This window comes from Saccostrea cucullata, unplaced genomic scaffold, assembly GCF_032062105.1.
Source record: "Saccostrea cucullata isolate Sc308-1 unplaced genomic scaffold, CSIRO_AGI_Scuc_v1 ctg1250, whole genome shotgun sequence".
Classification (NCBI taxonomy): Eukaryota; Metazoa; Mollusca; class Bivalvia; order Ostreida; family Ostreidae; genus Saccostrea; species Saccostrea cuccullata.
The window spans coordinates 119,363-144,980 of NW_026928546.1; the positions used below are offsets into that span (position 1 = coordinate 119,363).

At 36.6% G+C, this 25,618-nt stretch overlaps 3 protein-coding genes across 7 annotated transcripts in view; 2 read left to right on the plus strand and 1 right to left on the minus strand.

The window, feature by feature from the left end:
* The window catches only part of LOC134277892 (proton myo-inositol cotransporter-like), a 34,453-nt gene extending 17,436 nt beyond the window's left edge, over positions 1-17,017 (minus strand). The window contains exons 1-8 of one of the 5 annotated variants that reach the window (XM_062760185.1): positions 16,269-17,017; positions 15,729-15,888; positions 15,201-15,412; positions 14,735-14,846; positions 12,981-13,144; positions 11,971-12,076; positions 11,193-11,434; positions 8,650-8,695 (exon numbers count right to left, since the gene is read on the minus strand). In XM_062760185.1, the coding sequence (XP_062616169.1) occupies positions 8,650-8,695; positions 11,193-11,434; positions 11,971-12,076; positions 12,981-13,144; positions 14,735-14,846; positions 15,201-15,412; positions 15,729-15,888; positions 16,269-16,755 (1,529 nt within the window). In that variant the 5' untranslated portion in view covers positions 16,756-17,017. Of the gene's footprint in view, positions 1-8,646; positions 8,696-8,909; positions 8,974-9,624; positions 9,747-11,192; positions 11,435-11,970; positions 12,077-12,980; positions 13,145-14,734; positions 14,847-15,200; positions 15,413-15,728; positions 15,889-16,268 lie in introns of those variants that run through there. The other 4 variants (XM_062760183.1, XM_062760187.1, XM_062760188.1 and 1 more) reach the window with 4 other exon arrangements.
* Positions 614-5,113, plus strand: LOC134277894 (uncharacterized). The gene is made up of 4 exons (XM_062760191.1): positions 614-782; positions 2,812-2,927; positions 4,604-4,767; positions 5,003-5,113. The coding sequence occupies exons 1-4, from the start codon at positions 659-661 to the stop codon at positions 5,094-5,096; spliced, it is 498 nt and encodes a 165-aa protein (XP_062616175.1). The 5' UTR covers positions 614-658; the 3' UTR covers positions 5,097-5,113.
* Positions 17,018-17,070: 53 nt separating the features above from the next.
* LOC134277886 (protein polybromo-1-like) overlaps positions 17,071-25,618 on the plus strand; it is a 62,693-nt gene continuing 54,145 nt past the window's right edge. The window contains exons 1-7 of the mRNA XM_062760178.1: positions 17,071-17,197; positions 19,886-20,005; positions 20,227-20,324; positions 21,579-21,726; positions 21,982-22,143; positions 22,799-22,942; positions 25,241-25,408. Coding sequence (XP_062616162.1) covers positions 19,886-20,005; positions 20,227-20,324; positions 21,579-21,726; positions 21,982-22,143; positions 22,799-22,942; positions 25,241-25,408 — 840 coding nt within the window. The 5' untranslated portion in view covers positions 17,071-17,197. The remainder of the gene's footprint in view (positions 17,198-19,885; positions 20,006-20,226; positions 20,325-21,578; positions 21,727-21,981; positions 22,144-22,798; positions 22,943-25,240; positions 25,409-25,618) is intronic.

Genomic DNA, 25,618 nt, shown 5'->3' on the forward strand with positions numbered 1-25,618 from the left:
ACTCCTGACCTTTAGCTTGGCAAATTTTACATTCTGGTCGAATGATCAAGAAATCAACGATCTTACCTTTTAAAGATGAATCACAGAGAAAACAAATGGAAATATTAACTCATAAACTGTTTTGACTTATTGTAAAATGAATATATTGTAGTAAAAACTGTAATATATAGAGTAAAACATGCTAATACATGTAACTGGCACGCTGCTAATGAACTGATATTTATATCGAAGTAATTTGGGGTCAAAAGGTCAAGGGCATGATATAAAAACATCTGTTTGTTTGTTAAACTTTCATTTCCTAGCGATATCTCAAGAAGCTTTTGAGCCTTTGCTATGAAATTTCATACCATGACTTAACCTGTTGTCCGGATCGCCCCCCTTAAAGTGTCTAAATATATTTAGATATGAAGTTATAACACTTTTTTATTTACAGAAAAATATTGTTAAAAAGTCCTTAATTCTGCGACCTGTAAATAATTATCACAATTGATTTGAAACTGCAGCACTCCATGTAAATTTACTTTCTTTGTAACGATTCGTACAATACAGAGCACTGCAGAAAGATAAGAAACAGTTCCTCGTCTGGGGGACTATATTTTTATCTACAAGAGGTCAGCTTAGTACTTTGTAGAGGTCACGTTAGTACTTTGTAGATGTCATGACAACATTGGGGCTGTTTCTTCTGTTGGTAGGGAGTGTAGGGGGCGCCACGACACACGATACGTTATGGAGGGGGTATTGCCTATGTGTGGCGGATAACGATATTTACGCCAGGGATGGTCGTAGGTTACTAATATTCTGTAAAGGACATTGATGATTACGATATTTACGTCAGGGGTGAACGTAAGTTACTAAGATTTTGTATAAGACACTGATGATTACAATAATTAAGTCAGGGATGGACGTAAGTTACTTAAGTTCTGTAAAGGACATTGATGATTACGATATTTACGTCAGAGATGGACTTAAGTTACTAAGATTCTGTATAGGACACTGATGATTACAATAATTAAGTCAGGGATGGACGTAAGCTACTATTTTTCTGTGAAAAACACTGACGATAACGATATTGACGTCAGGGATTGACGTTAGATACTAAGATTCTGTATAGGACACTGCTGATTATGATATTTACGTCAGGGATGGACGTAAGTTACTAAGATTCTGTATAAGACACTGATGATAACGATATTTACGTCAGGTACGGACGTAAGTTACTAAGATTCTGTATAGGACACTGATGATTACAATAATTAAGTCAGGGATGGACGTAAGCTACTATTTTTCTGTGAAAAACACTGATAATAACGATATTGACGTCAAGGATTGACGTTAGATACTAAGATTCTGTATCAGACACTGATGATAACGATATTTACGTCAGGGATGGACGTAAGTTACTAATATTCTGTATAAGACATTGATGATTACAATAATTACGTCAGGTACGGACGTAAGTTACTAAGATTCTGTATAAGACACTGATGATCACGATATTTACGTCAGGGATGGACGTACGTTACTAATATTCTGTGTAAGACATTGATGATAACCATATATACGTCAGGGATGGACGTAAGTTACTATTATTCTGTGTAAGACATTGATGATTACGATATTAATGTCAGGGATGGACGTAAGTTACTATTATTCTGTATAGGACACTGATGATAACGATATTTACGTCAGGGATGGACGTAAGTTACTAAGATTCTGTATAAGACATTGATGATTACGATATTTACGTCAGGGATGGACGTAAGTTACTAAGATTCTGTATAGGACATTGTTGATTACGATATTTACGTCAGGGATGGACGTAAGTTACTAAGATTCTGTGCAGGACATTTTTGGCTTCTTTCAGTACACAGATCATGCAGATGATCGATTGTACGGGAAAAGTGTCCAATTTCCAGAACGTACTTTTCATTTATGGAATAATTAGATTTCGTTGTGGCTCAAAATTTGTTGAAATCATTGGCACATGTACCCTTCATCCGTTAATTTATATCCTCCATGAATTAATTTACGAGGTGTTCTTTTAATACTAGTTTATTGCCATTTGTAATCCTACAGAATCAGTTTTCTTAATTAACTAAGTTTTAAATATAGATAATAATGCCCTTCTGTTCTTATAATGAGTATTCTTTTCTACAAAATCTCACGTCAAATTTTGCATCGTGATCAAGACCTGACCCTAATTAAAGGGATCGAAGGGGCACTGCTGAAGGGGGGGGGCGCTAACCCTCACCTCTGAACAAATGTAAATATTCATAACATTCTACTAATGTAGTCATTTTTTTTATGAAAAAAGGGATAATAATTGTTATATTTTGCCTCTATCTAAATTAGATGACTGTACAGAATTAGTTTTATGGACAGTAGTTCTTTTGTTGTTCCTGTAATCAACGATTCTAGTTCCGTTCAGCTGTTTGTTTGTCTGTTTATTATGTTGACAGTGAATTACTGTAAATCCCTTTTTATTCATGAGAACTTTATTTTCGCGTAATTACGCGAGACAGTGTGCTCGCAAAAATTTAATTCTCGCGTATAATAGGATTCCTTAAGATTATATAGAGCAATAACCACAACTCGTGAAAATTTTGTCTCGTTAATCAAGAGTCAATGACTATCTCGCGAAAATAAGGTGTCGGGAAAATTTAGTGATCTACAGAGTCTTATTTCTGAAGAGGAACGTAATTAGTCCTGTCGGTTCTACAGTACGATATACAATTGTTAAGAGATTAAATTATCCAGTGTCTTATTCTAACACAACAATAATGTTGACATTAACTTGTTTTGATTCTATAGCGGGAGAAGAATACAAAGTCCTTGCAGTTTTACACGATAATGACTGTTTTGTCGTGGGCGGCTTCATACCCATATTTGGTGCCACTTGGTACGCACTAGTCAATGTCCAAAATGAGGTAATATCACAGCAACCTAACACTAACAGTAAGTTTCCATTTTTAGCGCACCTGAGCCGAAGGCTCAAGTGAGCTTTTCTGATCAAAATTTTTCCGTCGTCTGTCGTTGTTGTTGTCGTAAACTTTTCACATTTTTATCTTCCCTTCAAGAACCACTGGGCCGATTTCAACCAAACTTGCTACAAAGTATCCTTGGGTGAAGGGGATTCAAGATTGTTCAAATGAAGGGCCACGTCCTGATTCAAGGGGAGATAATTCAGAAATAGTGAAAATTTGATGCTGTGTTTTAAAAATCAAATAACCACTGTGCCAGGATGAAACTTATAGGAAATTATCCTCAGACAGTGTAGATTCAAGTTTGTTCAAATCATGACCCCCAGGGGTAGGGCGGGGCCACACTGGCTGATCAAAGTTTTATATAGAAATATATAGGAAAATTCTTTATAAATCTTTTTCTCGAGAACCAATGTGCCAGGAAAAATGAAACTTATAGGTAAGCATCCTTAGGTAGTGTAGATTCAAGGTTCTTCAAATCATGACCCCCCGGGGGTAGGGCGGGGCCACAATGGCTGATCAAAGTTTTACAAAAAAATATATAGGTAAATTCTTTAAAAATCTCAAAAATGACAAAGCCATAATTGATCATATTTATATGAAAGCTTCCTGAAATAGTGTAGATTCAAGTTTGTTCAAATCATCATCCGGCGGGGAGAGGGGTTTGTTAGGGGGGATCGGCCAACCAAACTTTTACATAGAAATATATAGAAAAATTCTTTACAAATCTTCTTCTGAAGAGCCAATGTGCCAGGAAAAATGAAACTTATAGGGAAGCATCCTCAGGTAGTATAGATTCAATTTTTTTTTCAAATCATGACCCCCAGGGGTAGGGCGGGGCCACACTGGCTGATCAAAGTTTTACATAGAAATATATTGGAACATTCTTTTAAAATCTTCTTCTCAAGAACCACTCTGCCAGGAAAGATGAAACTTATGGGAAAATATCCTCAGGTAGTGTAGATTCAAGTTTGTTCAAATCATGACCCCCGAGGGAAGGGCCGGGCCACACAAACCTAATTAAGTTTTACATAGAAATATGTAGAAAAAATTCTTTGAAAATCTTCTCTGGAATAGCAGAGGCATAAACAGGCATAAATTATCCGATTTTTTGAAAGCATCCTCAGATAGTGGACATTTATGTTTATTCAACTCATCACCCCTGGGGGTAGGGCAGGGCCATAACATAGAATCCAAGTTTTACATAGAACATGTAGAAAAAAATCTTTAAAAATCTTCTTTTCAGGAATAGCAAAGCCATTAATAGTCCTATTCATAGTGTAGATTCAATTTTGTTTAAGTCATGGCCCCTGGGGGTAGGGTGGGGCACAATGTAATTTAAAATGTAAAGGGCAATAAAGCCACAGGTAGTCAAAGAAATATGCAAGCATCCTAAGTTTGTGTAGATTCAAGTCATACCCTCTCCCTTTTAAGAATTGGTTGGGGCCATTTTGGGTTTTAACTTTTCAAAAATAAACTGATTTATGTTTTTTTCCTAGCTACATTGCTCAGGTGAGCGATGTGGCCCAAGGGCCTCTTGTTCGGTTTATTTTTGTCATATTATTTGGGAGATTTGCGCCCATAAGAGTATAATAAAGTTTTCATTGTTTCCCCTTTTATAGGTGTGTTGGGTGAAGGGCTACCATCTTCGCGTCAAGAACATGACTCCGGCTGAGTGTAGAGGGACCCCGGGGAGTGTTAGCTCCACCCCCTTCTCTATCACCGGCGGGGACCCCTTCGCTGGAGGCGACCCCTTCCAAGCGGGCACCTGTACAGAGGGTGGAATGTAAGACGCTGTGTTCTGATTAAGTCTGACTTGTTATATATTATGGACCCTTTTTACATCATTTTAATTTGAATTGATTAATAATTAAGTAATATACTGCAAATTAATTTTTTTGAAATTAAGATCTAAGGGCAGATAACTCTAACTTCTGAAAAATACCATAGAATTAGAACTCTTTAGTGTGCAGTGTAGAGAGGGTCCTTAATAAACCTAATGCGATGGTTTCCTTTGCTAGGTTGTACAGAGAGGGGAATCCCATACAACGTGGAGGCATGATTTGCACGTGCCGGAGGGGCGTTGTCGACTGTCCATCAATTGTTGTTGGTTAGTGCTATTAAATCTTAAACTCTTTATTTTGTTTTTTTTTTATTTATAATGAATAAAAATATTATGTTGTTCAAAGTACATTGTACATTTAATTTCATGTTTGATGGACCGGTCACGGTAGCCTAGTGGTAGAGCATTCGCTTCGTGATCGGGAGGCCCGGGTTCGATTCTCGTTCGCGGCGCCGCGTCATACCTAAGACGTAAACAAAGGTAGTGACTGTTCCTTCACCAAGCGCTTGGCACTAGAAGTGAAAGTCACGGGTCTTTCGGATATGACCTTAAAAACATAGGTCCCGTGTCACGGTAGGCGCTGGCACGATAAAGAACCCTCACTGCTCAATGGCCCTGAGTGCCGAGTATAGGTCTAAATTTGAAGCCCTTCACCGGCATACGGTGACGTCTCCATATGAGTGAAAAATTTTCAAGAGGGATGTTAAACAATATACAATCATGTTTGATGGACGCTGGTTGGGTTAAATTTCTATGTGTTTTTTAATCTTTAATGATTCCTTTCACCAAGCTTTTAAGCAAATATTACATGTAGCCGCATGGTTTCAGGATGGTGTATCTACTGCATTATGTGTTTAATAAAATATTAAAAATCGATGAAATTAGCTCAAATTAAAAATGTTTTATTACTGTTAAATGTTTACACTCATAAATATTAAAAAAATGGCTGAAATAGGAATATTTTTAAAAATGTCATATTACTATATAGTTTAACTGGAGGTTTCATAATAAAGGCACATCACATGTTTACAATGTATAACATTTTTCAGTTCATTTCAGTAAATTCCTGTTTACATTTAAAATTTTTATCAGCCAGGAATGTTTATAATCTGTTTTTTTTTCTTTGGAACGAATGATGTCCAGATTACATGTAATAATAAGTTTTACTGTAAATAATAATGGCTGACTTCGATCATGAACTTGAGTAACTGTTGTGATTGATTGATCATATGTTGTTTAACGTCCCTCTCGAGAATTTTTCACTCATATGGAGATGCCACCACTTGCCGGTGAAGGGCTACAAATTTTGTAGAGAGGGTCCTTAATAAACCTAATGCGATGGTTTCCTTTGCTAGGTTGTACAGAGAGGGGAATCCCATACAACGTGGAGGCATGATTTGTACGTGCCGGAGGGGCGTTGTCGACTGTCCATCAATTGTTGTTGGTTAGTGCTATTAAATCTTAAACTCTTTATTTTGTTTTTTTTTTATTTATAATGAATAAAAATATTATACCAACATAACTCCATGTCACGTGGAATTCCCTTTTTTGTGTGATTTCCTGGAGAAGAGTTTTGTTTTGTGTTACGTTGATTTGTGTGATTTCCTGGTCAGGAGAAGGTTTTGTTTTATGTCACGTGGAATTTTCTGTTTTGCGGGATTTCCTGGAGAAGCCCGGACACACGGATCCCTGGAAGAGAGTCTCTACTTCCTCCAGACTTTTACCTTTAGTCTCTGGTAAAGCTGCCACAATAAACAGGAGTCCACAGAAAACGATACCCACAAACAACCAGTACGTACCTGTAAACAGAAAATAACCAGTACAGTAAGTACCTATAAAATAACCCGTAGCAGACTTATTTTTATATTCATATGAAGCAGAATTTATGCAAAATCTTATGCGTGAAAAGAAAAACACTTGCTATGGCCTTCAACTCGACATTTACATATATCGACGACGTATTGTCAATTAATAATGATAATTTCCATTCCTACGTAGGATATATCCTGGTGAATTTAGATAAAAATATTATATCAGAAAAATACTGGGTTATTTTCTTGAAAAAGACACTAATGGTAATTAACAACCAAGCTATATGATAAACGTGATGACAACTTTCCTTCGTTAACTTTCCCTACTTATGCAGCAATATACCTTCATCACCTGCATACGGAGTATATATATCTCATATCAAGAGCATGCTCTACGTATGAACAATTTCTTATCAACGAGGTAAATTATTGACAAGGGGTTGATGGTCAAGAATATCCAGTTTTTTAGTCATCACTAAATTCTATGGTCGATACAATGACCTTGTCAGCAAATACAATTTATCATTGAATAAATGCTGATACGTTTTTCATAAAACTGTTAGTCCAAATTTTACACTTAAATTTATGAAATTTTTTGTAATTTTCAAATTATGACAATGAGCACACGGCGGGTGTGACAGCGGCAGGGGATGCTCACTCCTCCATGGCATATCCCACCTCTGAAATTTGAATGTTTGCTCTGCTCTTATTTTGTATATTGTTTAATGGACGTTGAGATTGAATACTGTTCGTTATTTCCATATCCTTCCGTAAAAAGAAATTAACTGTACAGTAAGTACCTGTAAAATAACAACTCCCCAACAAGTAACCAGTACATTCTGATAATTTAATAATTGTGTAATATATTTATTTTATCATAAACAGATAGAAGACTATGACCTATAAGTCAAATAATGATGATTCTATAATGATAACCTCACCCAAACCCTGAAAAGTTAACTCACCATACTTAGTAATACTCTCTGTCAGTGTTAAGAAAGTCATGGCCACCACCAAAAAAGATCCAATTGGTTGCCGTGGAGATTGCAAACTTTCTGGCCCACAAAGGATAAATTTGCATTTTATAGTCCATGGCACAAACCCATTCCTGTAATTCATAAAAGATAAATTACTGAGTTTATAATCTCTCCTAGAATTCATAAAAGATAAATTACTGAGTTTATAGTCCACGGCATGGACCCATTCCTAGAATTCATAAAAGATAAATTACTGAGTTTATAGTCCATGGCATAGGACCCATTCCTGTAATTCATAAAAGATAAATTACTGAGTTTATAGTCCACGGCATGGACCCATTCCTAGAATTCATAAAAGATAAATTTCTGAGTTAATAGTCCACGGCATAGGACCCATTCCTGTAATTCATAAAGGATAAATTACTGAGTTTATAGTCCACGGCATGGGACCCATTCCTGTAATTCATAAAGGATAAATTACTGAGTTTATAGTCCACAGCATGGGACCCATTCCTGTAATTCATAAAGGATAAATTACTGAGTTTATAGTCCACGGCATGGGACCCATTCCTGTAATTCATAAAGGATAAATTACTGAGTTTATAGTCCACGGCATGGGACCCATTCCTGTAATTCCTAAAGGATAAATTACTGAGTTTATAGTCCACAGCATGGGACCCATTCCTGTAATTCATAAAGGATAAATTACTGAGTTTATAGTCCACGGCATGGGACTCATTCCTGTAATTCATAAAGGATAAATTACTGAGTTTATAGTCCACAGCATGGGACCTATCCCTAGAATTCATAAAGGATAAATTACTGAGTTTATAGTCCACGGCATGGAACCCATTCCTAGAATTCATAAAGGATAAATTACTGAGTTTATAGTCCACGGCATGGAACCCATTCCTAGAATTCATAAAGGATAAATTACTGAGTTTATAGTCCACGGCATGGGACCCATTCCTGTAATTCATAAAGGATAAATTACTGAGTTTATAGTCCTCAGCATGGAACCCATTCCTAGAATTCATAAAGGATAAATTTCTGAGTTTATAGTCCATGGCATGGGACCCATTCCTGTAATTCATAAAAGATAAATTACTGAGTTTATAGTCCACGGCATGGACCCATTCCTAGAATTCATAAAAATAACTTACAGTATAGTCCATGGCATAGGACCCATTCCTGTAATTCATAAAAGATAAATTACTGAGTTTATAGTCCATGGCATGGACCCATTCCTAGAATTCATAAAAGATAAATTTCTGAGTTAATCGTCCACGGCATAGGACCCATTCCTGTAACTCATAAAGGATAAATTACTGAGTTTATAGTCCACGGCATGGGACCCATTCCTGTAATTCATAAAGGATAAATTACTGAGTTTATAGTCCACGGCATGGGACTCATTCCTGTAATTCATAAAGGATAAATTACTGAGTTTATAGTCCACAGCATGGGACCCATCCCTAGAATTCATAAAGGATAAATTACTGAGTTTATAGTCCACGGCATGGAACCCATTCCTAGAATTCATAAAGGATAAATTACTGAGTTTATAGTCCACGGCATGGAACCCATTCCTAGAATTCATAAAGGATAAATTACTGAGTTTATAGTCCACGGCATGGGACCCATTCCTGTAATTCATAAAGGATAAATTACTGAGTTTATAGTCCATGGCATGATTCCTAGAATTCATAAAGGATAAATTACTGAGTTTATAGTCCACAGCATGGGACCCAAACCCTGTAATTCATAAAGATAAATTACTGAGTTTATAGTCCACGGCATACTCATTCCTGTAATTCATAAAGGATAAATTACTGAGTTTATAGTCCACAGCACCACCTGTAATTCATAAAGGATAAATTACTGAGTTGCCGCATGGGACCCATTCCTGTAATTCATAAAGGATAAATTACTGAGTTTATAGTCCACAGCATGGGACCCATTCCTGTAATTCATAAAGGATAAATTACTGAGTTTATAGTCCACGGCATGGGACCCATTCCTGTAATTCATAAAGGATAAATTACTGAGTTTATAGTCCACGGCATGGGACCCATTCCTGTAATTCATAAAGGATAAATTACTGAGTTTATAGTCCACAGCATGGGACCCATTCCTGTAATTCATAAAGGATAAATTACTGAGTTTATAGTCCATGGCATGGAACCCATTCCTAGAATTCATAAAGGATAAATTACTGAGTTTATAGTCCACAGCATGGGACCCATCCCTAGAATTCATAAAGGATAAATTACTGAGTTTATAGTCCACGGCATGGAACCCATTCCTAGAATTCATAAAGGATAAATTACTGAATTTATAGTCCACGGCATGGAACCCATTCCTAGAATTCATAAAGGATAAATTACTGAGTTTATAGTCCACGGCATGGGACCCATTCCTTAATTCATAAAGGATAAATTACTGAGTTTATAGTCCACGGCATGGAACCCATTCCTAGAATTCATAAAGGATAAATTACTGAGTTTATAGTCCACGGCATGGGACCCATTAGCAATCTCAAACTTATTTACTGTATATCATTTTTTATTGGCAAAAACTCTTTTTTTCATGTAATTATGCGAGACAATGAACTGGGGAAAATTTCATTTCCATTTTTTAAAGTATTGCTTACGATTCTATCAATGAATAATAATGATTTGCAGAAATTATGTCTCGTTAATGGACTTTTACAAGAAGCACTGACTTTCACAGTTGACAGTTTACTTGACATTTAAACCTGCATCATGTATGGAGGTGTGGCATTGGTGATAAGAACACATTTCTCTTGGTCATAGGTAGTGCCCCTCATATTGTTAAGGCACCAACAGACCGGGAGTTGAGGGTAGGGTGGTTGTCGCTTTCTTTAAGGACAACTGATTTAGGCTTTGAAATAAACCCACTATTTTGGTTGAATTAAATTTTGACAGAGTAAATATTTTATTGCAAGAGAGCTACAGCACATTGATCTAGAGTAAAAGTAAGCTGTCAACTATAAAAGATGGCACTACGTAAAAGTCCAATAAAGAGTCAATGACTATTTCATGAAAATAAGGTGTCATGAAAATTTAGTGATCTTGGATTACAGTATGTAACCATGCTATAGTCTTACCAGTAGATTACAGTATGTAACCATGCTATAGTCTTACTAGTAGATTACAGTATGTATAACCATGCTATAGTCTTACCAGTAGATTACAGTATGTAACCATGTTATAGTCTTACCAGTAGATTACAGTATGTAACCATGTTATGGTCTTACCAGTAGATTACAGTATGTAACCATGTTATAGTCTTACCAGTAGATTACAGTATGTATAACCATGTTATAGTCTTACCAGTAGATTACAGTATGTAACCATGCTATAGTCTTACCAGTAGATTACAGTATGTAACCATGTTATAGTCTTACCAGTAGATTACAGTATGTAACCATGTTATAGTCTTACCAGTAGATTACAGTATGTATAACCATGCTATAGTCTTACCAGTAGATTACAGTATGTAACCATGTTATAGTCTTACCAGTAGATTACAGTATGTAACCATGTTATAGTCTTACCAGGGGCGAAGAACATGAGATACAGAACTAGACCCAGGAGTCCCATCCAGGAGTAGTCAGTGGGGCAGTAATCACTGGCCCATACCACGTCAGGGGGTCGAGGGTCAGAGTCACAGCGCCCCCAGGCAGCCCCGTCTGTCTGATTGGTCGCCATAGCAACACATGAGCCATTAACCCTGGATTTTCCAAGTTCAACATAACAAAATCCACAATGTTTATTTTCTGTGCAGTCTTCACACCATCTGAAATAGTAAACACCCTGAGATCAAAGCAGTGAAGATCAGTCAGCCATTGCAAAAAAAAAAAAAAAATAAATGTGATTGGCTAAAAAGTTTTCTTTGAAATAATACAGAATTCAACATAGAATACTTCATTATAATTTAATTTTAGTTGTAACACGTCATTTGATTGGATAAAAAGTTTTATCCATTTTGTATAACATAACTTGCCTACGTCACAATGAGTGACGTCAAAAAAGTATTACTCCGCTTGACGTTACTTTTAAAATAATGCTCAATTTGAAGCCTTTTTCCGGAGGAAAAATTGTCTCATTGTCTACATTGAAATTAAACTATAAGAAATGAAGCTTATTTCAACTCATGTTTTCCAATATAACAAAACTTAGGGCAGTTTACGCTTTCTTATAAACCGCTTCGTGGTTTATAAAGCGTAAACTGCCCCAAGTTATGTTATATCGGAAAACATAAGTTGAAATAAGCTTCATTTCTTATAGTTTAATTTCAATGTTGAAATAAGCTTCATTCCTTAAATAACTTACCTGTAAGATGAGCAGGTACCATTAGACTCAGTGAAGGTCACGGGTGGTGAATGGAAAGCAGCTAACTGAAAACCTACAGCTAGCACCACCAAGCTAACTAACACACCTACAAATATAACTACATGTATTACAATATAGCTGACACCACATGTTATTCCTCAAGGTGTATTGAATACAACCCAAGGCAGATAAACATAAACTAGCTTTCATGTAGATCTAAAATTTGTAATATTGCTTGATATCAAAGGACATTCCTGGACCTCTTGTTTAATTAATATTAACGTAGAAATTAAAAAGTTACCAGGCCATTGTCATTGAAAGTTAAAGCAATAAGAGCTGCAACTTTGATGTCGAAATGTTTTGTTGCAAAATTGTAAATAAGTATTTCAATGACAGAAAAAATAACGTTAATTTCTGTTGTTCATTTATTATTTGTGATGGAAGAACTATTGATGAGCATTGATTGAATCAAAATTACATTATTGTCGTCCTGTACAATAATGATTTCAAACTATATATTGGATTGTATATAGAAGTCTTTCTTCTGCTTTATTTAGTCCAATTAATCATAAAGGTTTAAGTTAAAGACAAATTTATCATGATAACACATCTTAACAGTAAAATAAAATTTTCAAAAATGTAGCTCATATTGCTTTAACTTACCAGGCTATGCCTGTGAATTGCAATTTTGCACATTACCAGACAAGAATGCTACATTTCTTTGTATATTGCCAATCTCAACGGTCTTTTTACTAGACTTGTCTGTAAATACCATATTATATCTGTTCTTTTTTGGGAAGATCTACATGTATATATTGCTTTTTCTGCGATAAAAATAAATAACCCAGAAATTATGTCAGCTATAATCTTATGTGACATAAAATGAGAATCATTTAAAAAAAAAATCTTCAATTGTAAAAAAATAACTTGTGCAAAATAAAAATTGTACAAATCTACCTCTTTTTCACAAAATTTCAAACTCTAAAAAAAAAACAGATAAATAGTATTACCCAGTAGACTAGCGAGTATCAGAGGCCTCCGACCAATCCTCTCCACCAACCAGACGCCCAGGATCGTAAAGATGAAATTAACGCCCGCTGTCACAGCAGCCAACCAGATTGCGAGACTCGTGTCACGTACGCCAGTCATCTTTATTATAGTGGCGCTGTAATACCTGTAGTTAAACCATTAAAAAAACATATACCTTTTTGTACATTGGATTTAAAAAGGAAAGAAATTCTCTCTGACAGAGTTTTATAGTTTAATAAGCCACAGTTTCATCAGAGATATAGAGATCAAGGGGCCTGAACACAGATTTAAAGGTCAATTTTTTTTAAAAGATGCATAGACACAGATTTGAAGATACAATGTAACAATTTCACAAATTTATTATAAAATATATTAAACAAGATGTGTTTGTGAAACACTATGCACCCGGCGGCAACAAAATTCGAAAAAAGTTATTTTTAGCATATAGGTCACAGTCAAGGTCATTGACCTTGCAGGTGTCATTTAAAAGAACTTGATGAATTGGTATGCATACAAAATATAATGTATCTATCTCTCATGGTTCAAAAGTTATGGTGAAGGTTAAAGTTTACAGAAAAAAAGGTATTTTTGCCATATAAGTCACAGTCAAGGTCACAAGGTCATTGACCTTGGTGTCATTTGAAAGAGCTTAATTAGTGGAGTATGCATACCAAATATGAAGTATCTATCTTTCAAGGTTTTAAAATTATGGCAACAGGGATTTTCCACTACCCCGTGTAGGGCCGAATATGGGCCCCATTCCCAATTGCAAAACTGCTCCCTTTTTCCCAAAAATGAACTGCCTATATTCAATTTTTGAAAGAAGAAGAACTCAAGAGGGTAACCTGAACATAATTCACAAAATACAAACATGTTTAGGTTTGGAAATTTGTATGAAAAGAAGAAAATTTTGAAGAATCTTGGGTAAAACTTTCTTAAAATGATCAATTCTCTGATTCATAGTTCTGAATAAGTAAGTAAAAGTTCAATTTTTATTCATCTTAAGTATTTATTTCTTGAAAAACATCATACAACAGAATTTCCCAATAAGTGATAAAATGTCGTAAAATTCCCAATTAAAAGGGCCTGGGCCCCATTCCCAAAAGTGAGTGAAAAATCCCTGGGCAAGGTTAAAATTTGCAGACAAACAAACAGATAGGACAAAAACAAAATATGCCTTTGATCTATTGATCCATGTGCATAAAAATATTATTTCATCTTAAAGTTATTGAAACTTCAAATTTTTGGACAGGTTTGATTGATTTTTATTTTATTCTTAATTCTTAGGAACATTGGAAATCTTGTGTATTAATTAAAAATTATTAAAACAGTTACTATAATCTAGAAAATTCAGAGTACAAATGTTCGAAAGCAAAACTTACACACAGTATATTGTCAGTATGTCCAAATATGGTGAGCAGACTCAACAGTTGAACACACCCGGTGAATCATAAACATCAACAATAACAGAGCAACTTGCCTTGTTCACAAAAACTGTGTAATGTTTCATAGGTGTGTTCAATCTGCTAAACTCTGTATGCAACACTTAGCGCGGATTGACGATACTTGTGAAGGGGTTTTGCTTTCTAACATTTCTACTCTGAATATAATATTATTTTTCTGGATTAAAGTTATACATTGTAAGGAATACGTACATAGTGTATTCTTCTCATTAATTTAAAGAGTAATTGACTTACATGACGGTGTTAATTCCGCTGACTTGTTATTGACTTACATGACGGTGTTTATTCCGCTGACTTGCTGGATCAGCTGTAGTCCACTCCCCACCAGAACGGCTCGTCTGACCGCTGGCGTCCGCAGGATCTTCAGGAACACATTCTCACTTCCTGTACAACGAAAAAGTATACAAAGTACAGAATAGGTTCACATAGTAAGGAATATGTATACAAAGTACAGAATAAGTTTACATAGTAAGGAATACGTATACAAAGTACAGAATAGGTTTACAAAGTAAGGAATATGTGAATACATATACAAAGTACAGAATAGGTTCACATAGTAAGGAATACATACATATTGTTATTTATTGTAAAGGTATATATAGTAAGGAATATGTACATATTGTAAAAGGAATATATACATATTGTAAAGGGAATACATAGTAAGGAATACATACATATTGTATTCTTCTCATTAGTTAGTGGAAATGTACAGACATAATCATCTCCTCAACTCCTCACCTGTTTCCTCCATCCTCCTCCTGTTCTCCTCACACGATTCCCTCACGGCATTTAGCTCCTCCTCTACGTCGGTTGTTCCGCGACATTTCTGTAAAACTTCACGGCCCTCGTTTATCCTGCCTTGTTTTATCAACCATCTCGGACTCTCAGGTAGAAATAGAAAGCCAACAAACTGAATCGCAGATGGTACAGCAGCTAACCCTAGCATCCATCTATAAATAAAACAATATCACTAACCTGGCAGGAATAACACATATAATAATATTTTGTTAAAATATTATATATTTATAATGACACTGAATAATTCAGATATAAGTTAAAAAGATGAAGTTATTTTAGGTAAAAAAATTAAGAGACAGATAAAATTTTCTGTCTTATCTCCAGCCCTTTTTCTTGTCGTAACTGAAAGCACCGTCTAGCATGTTGGCCACAAGCTGACCAGTACTTTCAGTACTTTGATTCCTGCTCTGTCCAGTACTTTCAATACTTTGATTCTTGTCCCCGTACTTTTAGTACTTTGATTCATACCTCCAACCATTTTTCTTGTCGTAACTGAAAGCTCCGTCCAGCACACTGGCCACAAACTGACCGCCGGTGATGAAGAGGTTATTTACAGTAACAAGTCGCCCACGTAGATGGACGGGGGCACACTCTGCTATGTACACAGGAACAGTCATGGAGGCCAGTCCTACAGGATATTAGGTTAATTTGATTTTTTTTTTATGAAAATGAGATAATTAGTGATGACATGTACAGAACAAAACATACAGTACTGTGTATAAACACATAGTAAAATGAATGGTGTATGAGATTGTGAATTATTGAACAATCATGTGCCTCCACAAACTAAAAAACCCAAAGTGAACTTCGTACAACATGGGCTTTTAAAATAGCAAAGTGACCCTTGACCTTGAAAACTTATTCAAGCTCAAAGGTCAAGGTCTGAAATGACCCTAATATAAATTATCTCTATATACACTTTTTTTCTATTAAGTAAGCTACTGTACATGAACGTATAAATCATATACGATATATGGTACACTGTCTTATAATCAATTGTAGACTCACCAATTCCGACCCCCAAAATACTCCTCCCGATCAGTAACATGATCTTGTTCTGTGCGACGCCAAGTAGCACGGCTCCACCAGTGAAAACAAGACTGGCTACCACAGTAACTGCCTTCCTCCCAAACCTGTCATTGAGAGGCCCGCCCACGAGGGCGAAGATACAGGCAAACAGGATCGTGGCACTGACCACCATCTCTTCCCAGACGGAGTCAAGATTGAACTCGGGCTGAAGAAGCAGCATGGCCCCGGACACGACACCTGTATCATACCCAAACAAAAACCCACCAATGGCAGCAAAAAAGGACAGGATGTAGATAAACTTTGGTGTCCCTGGGGTCTCTCCTTGGGCGTGTCCATCCTGCACGTGTGTTGTGGAGTCGACTGTTTCATAAGCAACACTTGCTTCTGGGACTAGAGGACGTTTTTCCGAGGTCATGCTAAACAGCTCGATATCTTCACTATCTGCATGATCTGTGTCTGTTGACATTGGGTTCGCATCACAGCTGAATAAGCTACGATTGGACACAAATGGTGTTACTATAAACTCCCACTTTGACGTGTAACCTACTTTCAGTTTCACTTTTCAAGAATAAAAACATAACATGTAGGCACCAAGTTAGTAAAACTTCTGTCAGTTCCAGGTCTGAATTGGTTCTCTTACTTTAATTTTATCTGTAAAATAAAATAATTAAATTATTAAATATATGAAAACTTTCTACAGAACAAAAACATTATTTCCAGCGGGTAAGTCGATGGTATGGAAATCCGGATAAAAGGTCGGACGAGGTTTGATTTTTATATTTGTTCTAAGCGCTTCGAAGACGAAGATCGTCGTTTTCATTCCCGGGATTTGCACTCACACCGAATTTAGAAAAATAATAAATACAATGCAGCCCTTAATGTAGACTTCCAGCTATTTATTAACACACGTGAGTATAGGATTCACCTCAATTTTCATTCGTAGATTTGAAAGAAAAAATTGCTGATAGCAAGACTCAGAAAAAGGCTAACCAGATAATGAGAGTCTCCTTTGTTTTAGACGCGCTGAAATGGTTTATCGATTTTCAAGCAAACTATGTCAGCGCAGGAAAGCTTTTCACGCATAGTTTGCATTTCCATTTGCAGTCCTTTAATGTTTACAATACACTGTCTAGATTTATGCTAGTCCTCTCTGGCTAACAGCGCGTTTGTCATCAACTCTTGAAAGATATTTGACACCAAGGCACAAGTTCAGGGTTGGGCATAGACACTCCAGGAATATGTAATTAAGTCTGTTTAGCTTATGGCTACCAGAGGAAAGCAGTAAATTGATTGAAACTTCTCTCTGTAGAGTGTACTGTAGCCAGGGAAAAAATGTGTGCATTGGCAGGCATATGTGGCACGAAGTTGCCTGTCACGAGAAAGCCTCCTATTCCTGCTTGTACATCACATCGCTGCTCTGCCAAGTGTTTTCAATAATAACTTTATTGAACACTTTTGTTTGATTAATCTTTATTATAACTTTTGTCTACAGGGCTCTCGATTCTCTAAAATTGGGGCCGTTCAACGGCCCCGTTCCCAATGCAAAAAAGGTACCTTTTTTCCCAAAAGAAAGGTGTTAATTTCCCAATTTCCATCCAGAGTAAAATATTTATTAAAAAATAACAGTCAATCAAACCTAATCGCAAAAAAAACCCCAAACAAAACACATTTGCAAATGAAAGTGAAACTGTACTACTATTTTTTTATTAGTTTGCGCCAAATGCATTCGTAAACTGGTTCGGGGAACCAGGTTATTGTTTTTACAAAAATGTATACAACTATGAGTGCAGTGTATCTTGTTATGTAGTTTTGACAAAAACCAGCATTTTGGTTTCAAAAATAGACATTTCATTTAAACATTAGTAAGCTGCACCAAGAAACATACCCGCGCTTCGGCATGTTCAGTCTCGCACTGTATTGGAAAGCAAAGTTGTCCATGTGATCGAGGAAATTCGGGACTATGTGACTAGCGACTGTCTTGCAGTAAGTACAACACTCAAAGATAGTAATGACAAAGCTAATGTACTTTCATAAATAGCCTACAGGGATTTATCTATCTATTTTGTTTTACTACCGTTTTATATGTAAAGGGGAAAAATGAGAGCCGCAGGCTCGATCTGAGCGCTGGAGGTGCAAGTATTCTAGGGGGGTTCGGGGGCATGCCCCCCCCTGGAAATTTTTTAAATAAATGGAGCAAAATCCTGCATTCTTAGAGCTTCTGAGGGTCATTTGTAGACCTTTACAAAGGCCTCAAAAATTTCACTTTTGAGACAAAATATTAAATAAAAAAAAAAATTTAAACCAGGTCAGTACTTTATTTAATTTTTTCTCTCAATATCTATCACAAATCAATTCTGTTTTTCATGTTTCACTACTAACATTGTTTTTGTTGTTACTCCATTCTTCCGATTCATAGTGATTTAAGCTCCATCTTACTCGTCTACACTTTTCTTAACTCTGCAATCGCATACGTATATTTAAGGAATCACTGTCTAGTTTTGAGAGTATGCCAGGGCATCAACAATAGTGGGAAACATGGGATAATTTGCCCGTTATGCTAAAATTATCCCATGTTTCCCACTATTGTTGATGTCCCTGGCATACTCTCAAAACTAGACAGTGATTCCTTATATTTCCATTTCATTGTGAAATAAAATTGTAGACTTAGACATTAAGAATGTAGACTAATCGATTTAAATTACACGAGGACTTCCATGCCAATTTCAATAGTCCTCGCACACTGACGTAAAACACAAAGGCAGCCGCACGAGATTTACATGCATATTTGGCCTCCTTAGCGTCAGACACAGAGACAGATGCGCACGAGATTTGCATGCATATTAGGCCTCCTTAGCTGTTGACCTATCGACCTGCCTAATTTACATTCCGGCAGAATTATCAGGAAATCAACTCCACTCACTTTCAAAGGGTTATCATACATGTTATAGAGAAAAAAATTTAGAAATGGAAATATTTTGACATCATGGACATGGCACATGTTTACCGATCAATATCAATAGAAGCTTGAATAATCTACTCTCTCTTTTAAAAGCGTTTGAATGACTAGGATTGTGAATTAGGATATGCTGTTAAACTTCAATCGGACAAAACGGAAAATTTCAGTACGATGTTTTAGATAATCTCCGTTTAATTGGAGACTTTTCTTTCTGAAAAAGGGGTATTTTTCAACTTTTTCAAGATGGGAAAGGTACCGTTTACCGGTAGTAAAAACAGCCTTGATAAATCCCTGGTACCCATGTTTGTTCTGTTTAACTGTTTATTCAAACCATAGTTAGCATTGATGATAAAATGCTAAAAAAGCAAAATTTGAGGATTTTTTTTTAATGAATTTGTGTTATCCAACTTTTCCCAAAATGATGATAATTTTCCCAATTTGAATGGCCCCGGCCCCAGTCCCAAAAACTGGTGTGAGAGCCCTGGTCTATTTGGATGATAATTCTTTAACCATGTTAACTAATTAAAATCTTTTTAGAAGAAAACATGTACAGAACTTTGTTCAGCATAAATGAACTTTGTTCAGCATAAATATTGATAAAGAAGTAAGATGTTAACATTATCAATACTTTTATCCACAGATGATGCCTGGAAAAAGAAAGAGAACCTCAACGATTGGAAGTGAGAGACAGAGTGAAGAAAGAGAAGAGTCGCCTGCCCCTAGTTCACAAAAACGCAAACGCAAAGCTCAGTATGATCCAGTAAGTTTACAGAGATGCTAAACTGCTAAGCTAAATTAGAACTGGTAAGGGCAGTAGTTCACAAATACTAATAAATAACATGGAAATCTAAAACTAAGAATTATCCAGTTAGTCCCATAGTTTACAGTAACTCATGTCAATACATCCAACATATTCATCATAAGTTCTCTAATTCTGATTGCTTTTAATGATGAATTCTATCATTTTATTTATATTTCCAGGTTGAGATCTGTCAAGAGTTGTACGAGACTATAAGAACTTACAAAAATGAGGAAGGAAGGCTGATATGTGAGACCTTTATAAGGGCCCCCCAAAGGAGGTAATGTAAATACTGAATATAGGGGGCAATATGTGGGACATTTATAAGGGCCCCACAAAGGAGGTAATGTAAATACTGAATATAGGGGGCAATATGTGGGACCTTTATAAGGGCCCCGCAAAGGAGGTAATGTAAAGACTGAATATAGGGGGCAATATGTGGGACCTTTATAAGGGCCCCACAAAGGAGGTAATGTAAATACTAAATATAGGGGGCAATATGTGGGACATTTATGATGGCCCCACAAAGGAGGTAATGTAAATACTGAATATAGGAGGCAATATGTGGGACATTTATAAGGGCCCCGCAAAGGAGGTAATGTAAAGACTGAATATAGGGGGCAATATGTGGGACCTTTATAAGGGCCCCACAAAGGAGGTAATATAAACACTGAATATAGGGGGCAATATGTGGGACATTTATAAGGGCCCCGCAAAGGAGGTAATGTAAATACTGAATATAGGGGACAATATGTGGGACATTTATAAGGGCCCAGCAAAGGAGGTAATTCACAAATAGTCATACACTGAATATAGGGGGCAATATGTGGGACATTTATAAGGGGCCCACAAAGGAGGTAATGTAAATACTGAATATAGGGGGCAATATGTGGGACATTTATAAGGGCCCCGCAAAGGAGGTAATGTAAACACTGAATATAGGGGGCAATATGTGAGACATTTATAAGGGCCCCGCAAAGGAGGTAATGTAAACACTGAATATAGGGGGCAATATGTGGGACATTTATAAGGGACCCCCAAAGAAGGTAATTCCCAAATAGTCATATACTAAATTGAGGGGGGAGGGGGGGGGGTAGTATATGAGACATTTATAAGGGCCCCAAAGTGAAGGTAATTTCAAGGGAGTGTATACTAAATATGGGGGAGGGGGGTAATTCCCAGGAGTACATGTATATATACTGAATAGAGGGGTTAATATGTGGGACATTTATAAGGGCCCCACAAAGAAAGTAATTCACAGAAAGTCATATACTGAATATAGGGGAGGGGGGTTAATATGTGAGACATTTATAAAGGCCTCACAAAGGAGGTTATTCACAAGAAGTCATATACTGAATAGAGGGGTGATATGTGAGACATTTATAAGGGTTCTACAGAGAAAGTTATTCACTAGAGTTGTATAGGAATTCTGTATTGATAAATAATGACCTGTAATAATCTAAATCTGTAGAATTTTTCTATAAAAAGGTTCTTGTATTATTAACCTAAATGTCGTGTTGTTTAATTCCTTTAGAGCGGTTCCTGATTATTATGAAGTGGTGGCCACTCCAATTGACCTTCGGAAAATTCAGCAGAAATTAAAAATGGAGGAATACGAGGATATAGATCAACTGACAACAGACGTAGAGCTGATGGTTAACAACGCCAAGCTGTATTATAAGGTAATAGAACAACAGACATAGAACTGATGGTTAACAACGCCAATCTGTATTATAAGGTAGTCCATATAACAAGATACATATAAACAATCTAACTCATTAGTAATCATCTTTGTTGCTGCAATCGTGAAACCTGATGTGAAACACAAAGTTTTGTTTTAGGGCAAACACAACGATCTCATGACTGTCTTGGCCAGTCAGATTTTATTTAACTAGTGATTATTTATAAGAAGACTTAAGCAAAATTTGTTTTTATAGAAATCGTCTCAAGAATTTAAAGATGCTGCAGAACTCCTGGAAGTGTACAATGACACAAAGAACGACCTGCTCAATGACGCATTTGGAGAAACAGAGCAACCAAGAGTAGAGCGACGTCGCAGCGCAAGGCAGGCATTACAGGAAGTGGAAGATGATGATGAGGTAAAAAGGGAAAGTATCAAAAGAGAGAATGTGTCAAAAGCGGGAATATGTCAAAAGAGAAAATTTCAATCTCCCTTGCAGTTGTTTGTTCCTTACTCAGACATCTCTGCATATGATTTAATGTCCCTCTTAAGAATTTTTCACTCATGTGGAGACACCACCACTTACCGGTGGAGAGCTCCAAATTATGTCCTTTTTTCGGCACTTAGGGCCATTGAGTAGGGAGGGATCTTTTTTATGCCAGCACCTACTGTGAAACAAAACATCAATTCAATTCAATTCATTTTATTGACAACACCATCATACATTGGCATATAGTCATGAATAGTCATGAATACAACATAAAATGAAATATCAAAGAAAGCATATCAGGTTTGTTTAAGGTTTTCTTTCCGTTACAAACTCAGATAATATGGTCTCATCCTAAGGACCAGTCTCCACGTCCCACAGTAAGATTTCAACCCGTGAATAAGGATCAACTCCTTACTTTGCGAATCTAGAGCAGACGCTCTAACCACTGTGCCACACTTGAAGTATAAAACATATCTTAGATTTGTTTGTAGTTTGTGTTTTATTGTAGGAGATAACTCTGTTTTGTTTTTGATTTAAGTTTTAAGTATATAAGACTTAATCTCTGCTTTGTTTTACATTCCAGGAGGATGATTCTCCCTCGGAGAAACTGACAGAGGATGTGAAGGACGACCCGCAGGAAATTGAGGAATTGTTCGCGGCCGCCATGAATGCAAGAGACGGGGACAGGGACATCAGTCTGGTGTTCCAACTCCTACCACAGAGATCAGTAAGTATAGAGATCCTACCACAGAGATCAGTAAGTATAGAGACCCTACCACAGAGGTCAGTAAGTATAGAGACCCTACCACAGAGGTCAGTAAGTATAGAGATCCTACCACAGAGATCAGTAAGTAAAGAGATCCTACCACAGAGATCAGTAAGTATAGAGACCCTACCACAGAGGTCAGTAAGTATAGAGATCCTACCACAGAGATCAGTAAGTATAGAGATCCTACCACAGAGGCCAGTAAGTATAGAGACCCTACCACAGAGGTCAGTAAGTATAGAGACCCTACCACAGAGGTCAGTAAGTATAGAGATCCTACCACAGAGGTCAGTTAGTATAGAGACCCTACCACAGAGATCAGTAAGTATAGAGACCCTACCACAGAGATCAGTAAGTATAAGTATAGATACAGATCCTACCACAGAGATCAGTAAGTATAGAGACCCTACCACAGAGATCAGTAAGTATAGAGACCCTACCACAGAGATCAGTAAGTATAGAGACCCTACCACAGAGATCAGTAAGTATAGAGATCCTACTACAGAGATCAGTAAGTATAGAGATCCTACCACAGAGATCAGTAAGTATAGAGATCCTACCACAGAGACCAGTAAGTATAGAGACCCTACCACAGAGGTCAGTAAGTATAGAGACCCTACCACAGAGGTCAGTAAGTATAGAGATCCTACCACAGAGGTCAGTTAGTATAGAGACCCTACCACAGAGATCAGTAAGTATAGAGACCCTACCACAGAGGTCAGTAAGTATAGAGATCCTACCACAGAGGTCAGTAAGTATAGAGACCCTACCACAGAGGTCAGTAAGTAAAGAGACCCTACCACAGAGATCAGTAAGTAGGTCAGTAAGTAAAGAGACCCTACCACAGAGATCAGTAAGTATAGAGACCCTACCACAGAGATCAGTAAGTATAGAGACCCTACCACAGAGGTCAGTAAGTATAGAGACCCTTCCACAGAGATCAGTAAGTATAGAGACCCTACCACAGAGATCAGTAAGTATGTTATTATAGAGACACTACCACAGAGATCAGTAAGTATAGAGACCCTACCACAGAGATCAGTAAGTATAAGTAAAGATAGAGATCAATAACAATAGAGATCAGTAAGTATAAGTAAAGATAGAGATTAATAACAATAGAGATCAGTAAGTATAAGTATAGATACAGATCCTACCACAGAGGTCAGTAAGTATAGAGATCCTACCACAGAGATCAGTAAGTATAAGTATAGATTCAGATCCTACCACAGAGATCAGTAAGTATAGAGACCCTACCACAGAGATCAGTAAGTATAGAGATCCTACCACAGAGGTCAGTGAGTATAGAGACCCTACCACAGAGATCAGTAAGTATAGAGACCCTACCACAGAGGTCAGTAAGTATAGAGACCCTAAGTATAGAGACCCTACCACAGAGATCAGTAAGTATAGAGTTCCTACCACAGAGATCAGTAAGTATAGAGACCCTACCACAGAGGTCAGTAAGTATAGAGACCCTACCACAGAGATCAGTAAGTATAGAGATCCTACCACAGAGATCAGTAAGTATAGAGACCCTACCACAGAGATCAGTAAGTATAGAGATCCTACCACAGAGATCAGTAAGTATAGAGATCCTACCACAAAGATCAGTAAGTATAGAGACCCTACCACAGAGGTCAGTAAGTATAGAGACCCTACCACAGAGATCAGTAAGTATAGAGATCCTACCACAGAGTATAGAGACCCTACCACAGAGATCAGTAAGTATAGAGATCCTACCACAGAGATCAGTAAGTATAGAGATCCTACCACAAAGATCAGTAAGTATAGAGACCCTACCACAGAGGTCAGTAAGTATAGAGACCCTACCACAGAGATCAGTAAGTATAAGTAAAGATAGAGATCAATAACAATAGAGATCAGTAAGTATAAGTAAAGATAGAGATTAATAACAATAGAGATCAGTAAGTATAAGTATAGATACAGATCCATCAGTAAGGATAGATATTAAAGTTAAGAGATCAGTAAATGTAAATTTGTGTAAAATAGAGGTCAGTAAATGTAAAATCATTACCAGATCGTAAATTATAGGATTATAATGTAAACGCTGTGTTATAGAAATACCTTAGATTATAGGTTTATAATGTTCATGTTGTGTTATAGAAATACCCAAGATTATAGGTTTATAATGTTCATGTTGTGTTATTGAGATACCCTAGATTATAGGATTATAATGTAAACATTGTGTTATAGAAATACCTTAGATTATAGGATTATAATGTTAACCTTGTGTTATAGAAATACCCGGAGTATTACCAGATCATTAAGAATCCTATTGATATGAAGATGATCGCCCAGAAAATCCAGGGCAGCATGTATAACACGCTGGAGGAAATCGAGAAGGACTTTCTCCTGATGGTGAAGAATGCCAGGACGTTTAACGAACCCAAGTCTGTCATCTACAAGGTTAGTAACACAGTGAGTCTACAGATGGTTTGTTTGATGTTCAACTTTCTTGCCAGCTTGAAGCTTTTTATCTGTAGTCAGAAAATTATTTTTATACTGTATAAGCAGAATTTTAATGAGATTTAATATAAGCTTTGGATTTATTAGTGAGGGTGAGGAGAATGCTAAAACTGAATATTTGCTAAAAATTAATTGCATTTAAGTTGTGAT